Here is a 6708-nt window from a genome sequence, read left to right on the forward strand (position 1 = left end):
TGAATAAAATAAAACAAAATAAAAACAAGGCAGGTGAGCGAGTCTCTTCTCCAAAGGTTAAACTCTTTAGGGTTTCCTTCACAGCATCTTTGTAGCTCAGATCGATGCCGAGCTTTACTTAACCAGAGTTAATCTTGTTTGTGCACATTTAACTTTAGTAATTAACGCGATTTATTCAAGTTTTCTTTTCCTCTTTTCATTGGATTCATGTTTCAGTGTTTTTAAACATCATTTCAAGATTATCCGTAAAATATTTCACTTTGTCATGTTTAATGTAAGACCTCATCTAAAATCTGCAGCTTTACAAGAACATTTATCTTCAGTGAGGGAATGTTTATTTTCCCAATTCTAATTTTGTGTCAGAAATGAACAATACCCCACATGCACTGCATGCTTTCCAAAGAAAAAAGGGAGATTACAAAAGTTGCACACTCCCTTTATTGCATATTAGCACTTTCTGCAGTTGTTTGTATTTTTGCATTATGCTTTTCATGTTTGCAAGTCTTTCAGTTTGTGAACTGTTCTGCATCAGTTTTAAGACAAACTCCTTGTTTGTATTAATGTGGCAAAAAACATGATTCTAAAACAGAGAAGTGAGAAATTCACTGCTGTGAAGCATGAGACCGCCCCCCTTTGGTATCTGACAGATGGTGCATCAAGAGAGCTTAAACTAAAGCTTTGAGCAGTGCAGAGTAACGAGATATTTAATCTGGATTATTGACCACTTTTTCACATAATCAACAGGACGTTTGCTTACAAAGCACACTGACTCCAGATTTCTCCCCATGTTCCTCCACCGTTAGGATGTGCAGTGAACTGATGAGGCAGTAAAACATTCAGTGTTTGTTTAAACTGAAAGGTGAGAAAATAAAGCTAATTAAAACAAAATGTTGTAATATAAACAGATTATTTACTACCAGGGATGTTCCTGCTTCCTTTTATTATCTTTACAGTTCTGATGCTTGTGAACATTTCATTACTTGTTTTCACTGTTTGAATTTACATGTTATACATTATAATTGATCATTTTAGTAGGTAAAATCTGTGCACATTATCCTCTTGTAGACACAAAAACAAAAAGTCTGGAGGTCAGAAGAGACGATGACTTCGCTGCCATCATCAGCAACTAGAACAGATAGATAAGAGTGATGTGGTTCTAAAGTCAGACGATGAGCTGGCGAGGAGGAGGAGGTTCAGGACGATAACGGGGAGCTTCTGCATCAGCATCCTTTCCTAACTGGTGAAAATTTGACCAAAAAATGACAACAGGGTAACATTTAAGAGTAGGAAACTGTTATTCAGTAAACACTGGATGCTACCTAAACATTTCAATAAAGAATAGTTCATTTTGGTCTAAAGTCAGACCACTTGAGGTGCTTTTTGGTGTCAAACCTGCAGCTACATAAATATTTCCATCCTAGATTTTGCATTTTTAGCTAAAATATTGTTTAAGCTTAAAATTAGACTGCAAAAAATCATCAAACCAAAGATTCAAGACAGTTTATTGTGAGACATTTAGATAAATAACATTTGGTTCAGACTGCTCCTTTATGAGACATTTTACTGAAAACTGTCAAAGAATATGTCTGTGAAGGTTCTCAGTCATCCATTAGACTGTCAAAAAATATCTACAATAAATAAAACACACACACAGCTGCTCTTACATCAATAACAGCACAACCTCAGCCCAGATTATCTCCTGGTCACTGCACTGCAGGTTCCTGTCCTTGTTGATCTGAACTCCAGACCAGGATCCAGATTAGATGTCAGGTCTCGTCGTGTGACTGTAAGTAAATTGGTTTGGCCTGCTTCCTGAGGCGCTGCTGAGCTCGCAGTTTTCTCCCTTTCTGAGTGGCCAGTCCCAGCGGTGGGAGGTACGACTGCAGGCAGGTGATTGGATCAGAATACAGTTTGTCAGAAGAAACACGTTTAAAAAAATCCAGATTACTTACTGCTCTTGGATACGGATTCCTGTAGTGCAGACCTGCAAAAAAACAACAAAACAATAACCAGCAACAACTGTGAAGTACGGCTGAAAACAAGTTTGTCATTTTTAATTACAACGTTTATTTCTAATAAACAAAAACTGCTGAATTGTGTTTACCAAATGTAATACTGGAGCACTTCGGCTGCTTTCTTGCTAAGTCTATAAAGTCTGTCACTCAAAAATAAAATAAAATAAAATAAAATAAAATAATGCCTGGACGCTGACTTTTCAACACCGAGGGGAAAGCTGAGAAAGCATTAATCTGAATGATCGTTAATCTAAAGATGACAAAAGCATTTTGGATGATTTGGGATTTAATTTCCCTCAGGGATTATAAAATGATTTTTCAACTGGATTGAATTTTTATTTTCTTCATGTTTGTCATGATCCGCCCCAGCCTACCTGACTGTGTCTCTCCTGCCCTGATTAGCCTGATTGTTCTCACCTGTCACTGATTACTCTGCCCATGTGTTCCTGATTCCCTTGTGTATTTATACCTCCCTCCTGGTTGTTGTCTTTTGTCGGTTCATTGTCGTTGTCCATGTTCGTTCGTCCTGTTGCTCCTGTCCTACAATAAACATCTTTTTATTTTTTACATCCGTCTGCCTGCTCATCTGCCTCTGGAACCCACCACCACACATGGTCTGCCACCTCCACCCGCAGAACATGACAGAATGAACCGACCAAACCTGGACCTGTGGTGAGCTAACACATCTGTTCCTGGAGGATTATTTTTCTTTTTTTTGTCCCTTTCAGTTGTGGGAGATTTCTGGCCTGGAGTTTGTGTGTTCGGCGCATCCTACCTGTTCTCGGGGTGGTTGAAGTTCCTCTGGGAGATCCTGGCGCATCCTATTTATCTTCGGGGTGGCCAGGGTCATTCTCCTCCAGCTGTTTTTGCCCCGTCCCGTTCTTCTCCTGAAGCCGCGGATCCTGGAGCCACAAGGGAATTACACCCCCTACGCACGCCATTATTCTCCGGTGTGGTAGGGCTGGTCTCCCCGCTCTTCTCCGGCTTCCCTTCACCCGAGCCTCCGCCGATGGACCCAGCAGATCGGATGTGCACCTGCTCTGATTGGGATGTCGAGTACCTGCCGCCGAGCTGGGCTTCCACACGTCGGTCCCGCTACTCAACCACTTCTGGTCCACGCCTGCAGGTTCTGTGCCTGCAGGTTCTCCACGCAGCAGTTCCTGCTGGGGCCTGTGCCTGCTGCTGCAGTTCGTCTCTGTGTTCCTGGTGTCCTGTATTCCTGGAGTCAAGTGTTCGTGTCAAGTCTACTCAAGTCTACGTGTCAAGTCAAGTCTACGTGTCAAGTCATGTCTACGTGTCAAGTCAAGTCTACGTGTCAAGTCAAGTCTACGTGTCAAGTCTACGTGTCAAGTCAAGTCTACGTGTCAAGTCTACGTGTCAAGTCAAGTCTACGTATCAAGTCTACGTGTCAAGTCTACGTGTCAAGTCAAGTCTACTCTACTCGGTCAAGTCTACGTGTCAGGTCAAGTCATCGTGTCCAAGTCAAGTCATCGAGTCCCTGTGCCCAGTCCTTGAGTCCCCCTGGTCTAAGTTCTTGGACACGTCTGTTTGGTCGTAAGACAGAGTGCCGCCTGAACCGAGAGGCCCCTGCTCCGCAGCCCTGGATGGTGTTCCTTGTCCCCTGGTCTCGTCTTCTGTGTTCCCTTGTCATGTGTGCCCTGGTCTGGTCTTCGTTCGTGCCCGTGTCTCCTGTGTTTTGTGGCTTGTGGGCGTCTGGTATCCGCCCCTTGAGGGGGGGTACTGTCATGATCCGCCCCAGCCTCCCTGACTGTGTCTCTCCTGCCCTGATTTGCCTAATTGTTCTCACCTGTCCCTGATTACTCTGCCCAGGTGTTCCTGATTCCCTTGTGTATTTATACCTCCCTCCTTGTTGCTGTCTTTTGTCGGTTCATTGTCGTTGTCCATGTTCGTTCGTCCTGTTGCTCCCGTCCTACAATAAACATCTTTTATTTTTTACATCCGTCTGCCTGCTCATCTGCCTCCGGAACCCACCACCACACATGGTCTGCCATCTCCACCCGCAGAACATGACAATGTTTGCCTACAATAATAATTTATGTCCTTCAAAGTGATTCTGAATAAGCGAAACAATAAAAAACATGAAACAAAATCTAACTATACTCATGCTGTGTCACATTAGCTATTTATTAGCACCACCTTGCTGAATCTCTTCACCCATACCTATTTCTATCCTTGCTTCACATTCTTCTAAACACCTCCTTATTAACTCTTCATCTTTGAGCTAAAAGAAAACAAACAGCTGATCATTAATCTCAAAACTACAACAGACCTGTGAGCCAAGTGCCGATGTTACAAACCTGCTGGTTCTGTCGGAAGAGTGTGTGGGCCTCCTGCACGATGTACTTCCTCTCAGCCTCTGTGTCATTTTGAACGCCGCTCTGTGCCTGCCAGGTCCGAGCGATGCAAAACACACGTCTGTAAAGAGACAGCACTGTGCTGCGAGTGGGCGCTGCCATCAGATCGTAACCTGGAAGTCAAAAAAATCTGAGTTTTCTTGAGAGAATCTCAATATTTGACTGAATTTTATCATCACACATAAAACTGTTGCAGCACTACGGGAGAATTATTATTATTAATTTTTTTTAAACACTAAACTTCCCTTGGGAAAAACATCACTTTTAATCCTTAATTTTGCTTTTAAACACTTTTATTTTCTTCCTTTCTATATGCTAGTAGAATGTAATTCTCATGTACCTATGTGTGTCCTTTGACAGTTTTAATGCCATATCTTATTGGTGGCTTTATTTGACCTTATTGTTTATAACCTGCATCTGTTTTCTTAGTTTTAATCTTAGTCGTTGCCGTTGTTCAGCGCCTTGGTCAGTTGTAATGCTGTGTTGAAAGTGCTCTATAGATAAACTGGTATGGTGCTATCTGCAAGGCTGCATGTCGTTGGTTAACATCTGTTTTTATACATGTCTGTTCTTTATTAGTGGTAGCTTTATATGAACTATTTAGCTATCATGAGAATGTAGCCTTCCAAAACCAAATGAGATAAAGAGACAGCCAATCAAACATCTGAGTCCCTGTAAGACTGCATGAGTCAGCTTTATACCTTCTGTGTGTGTGTGTGTGTGTGTGTGTGTGTGTGTGTGTGTGTGTGTGTGTCCAGATTCTAAATTGTATTTTAATCATTTTATTAGAAGCTAAATGTTGCTGCTAATGTTTTTACTCTACAATTGGTGCAACACAAATAAAAGCTGACCCTGAGAGTTAGCATGTTTGATTTTCTAAAGCGACGACATTCGGCCAGAGTTCACGCAAGAACAGCTAACTTATAAGTCCAATAAACTCGAGGTTAAGAAGCAGCGGGTTAAACTGCAAAGAGAACAGCTACAAAAGGCAAAAACCAAAACAGAAGACACACAAAAGTGTGTAATACATGAAATAAAAACATAGATTTAGAAAATAAACACCTGAAGAAAAAAATTGAATCTTTTTGAGAAAAATCCTGACCAAACAACACATCATTGCTTTGACCGCCTTCCGTCTATTAGTGAAAACAGTTTTAATAGAGAACCCATCCCAAGATACGCTCGACCCTATAGGCCCTTCCACCTATTAACAACAATGGGATCAATCATGACTCGGCACCTCCGCACTACCGCCCATAATGACACAGGAAGGGGACACGCTTACGGTAGGTTTCTAGTTATTTAACGTAGGAAACAAGCCATGAGACTGATGAAAATGTTTCAGACCCACATCTATAAATCAAAAGGACCGGCTCGACCGTGGGAGCTGTGCTGTTTCTTTTCTAAGCGATCGGATTGACCACGGGGAAGTTATTCACAAAAAACATCATAACACCTTTCACTTTGAGTGTGTGCCAGTCTCAGTTCTCATAATTAATCAGTTAAATATGTACACTGGTAAATTAGATGGCAGGCCAGCTAAAGAGGCATGTTTACTTAAGCATGGCCGCTATCTTGTGGCAGCAGGCAGGCTCCTTTTTGACATTTCTTCAGGGATTTTCTACGAATTATTTTGTTAGCTTATATCATGGAGACACATCTGGGTAAGGGCTGGAGACGGGGTTCTTGCCCTCCAGCTAGTGTGGATGTGCGCAGTTACACAGATGTAAACGGTAATGTGCAATTGGTCTATATGTACATATGTACGCCCAACCCACTGACGAGAACACATAAAAGACTCACTGAGCGCCCCGTCCCCACTAAGTGCCTCTGTGGACACGGTCGTAGACCTGTTCCACATCTCAAAAACACACCAACAGGCTGGGAAATCTCACACAAGTACCCTAGCAAGGGTAAAGAGTTGGTCTATGCTCCCACAGCCAATGTCAAAACCACATTGCTCCTCCCCAGTTCTCGACGCCCCTGTCCAGTATCTTGAAACAACTTTCCAGTGTTGTCCATTATAGGTGGGACACAGTGATTAGTACAAAGGGAAAAAGGAAAATGAACAGGAAACATACTTTACGTAGATGTGTGTATTTAAAGACATTGAATCGCTCTTAGTCTGACCCCTTTCGTAAGTCTGGTTTGTCATGGGGGCTCTCCTGGGACGAAGCCTCCAGACATCAGGACCACGGGGTTCTCAAACCCTTCCACCACGATAAGGTGGCGATTCAGCGGAAGGGGTTATTTTTTTATTTAATTTAATAAACCTATAAAATTATACAAAAATATAAAATGTATACAAACGTATAAAT

The 6708-nt window shown here is 42.2% G+C and overlaps 1 protein-coding gene across 1 annotated transcript; it reads right to left on the bottom strand.

Moving 5' to 3' along the window:
• Positions 1-1629: 1629 nt before the first annotated feature.
• Positions 1630-4521, bottom strand: LOC139069920 (LYR motif containing protein 1-like). The gene is made up of 4 exons (XM_070551297.1): positions 4334-4521; positions 4197-4257; positions 1953-1984; positions 1630-1880 (listed from the first exon to the last, which is right to left on the bottom strand). The coding sequence occupies exons 1-4, from the start codon at positions 4490-4492 to the stop codon at positions 1767-1769; spliced, it is 366 nt and encodes a 121-aa protein (XP_070407398.1). The 5' UTR covers positions 4493-4521; the 3' UTR covers positions 1630-1766.
• Positions 4522-6708: the final 2187 nt, after the last annotated feature.

Source organism: Nothobranchius furzeri, chromosome 5, assembly GCF_043380555.1.
Source record: "Nothobranchius furzeri strain GRZ-AD chromosome 5, NfurGRZ-RIMD1, whole genome shotgun sequence".
NCBI lineage: Eukaryota > Metazoa > Chordata > Actinopteri > Cyprinodontiformes > Nothobranchiidae > Nothobranchius > Nothobranchius furzeri.

Excerpts from the sequence above, each read along its gene's own strand:
- LOC139069920 (XM_070551297.1), bottom strand. The coding sequence starts at position 4,492 with ATGGCAGCGCCCACTCGCAGCACAGTGCTGTCTCTTTACAGACGTGTG. Across the intron at positions 4,258-4,333 it reads TCTTCCGACAGAACCAGCAG|CTCAAAGATGAAGAGTTAAT; the intron begins GTTTGTAACATC and ends GTTTTCTTTTAG. Across the intron at positions 1,881-1,952 it reads GGAATCCGTATCCAAGAGCA|TCGTACCTCCCACCGCTGGG; the intron begins GTAAGTAATCTG and ends ACCTGCCTGCAG.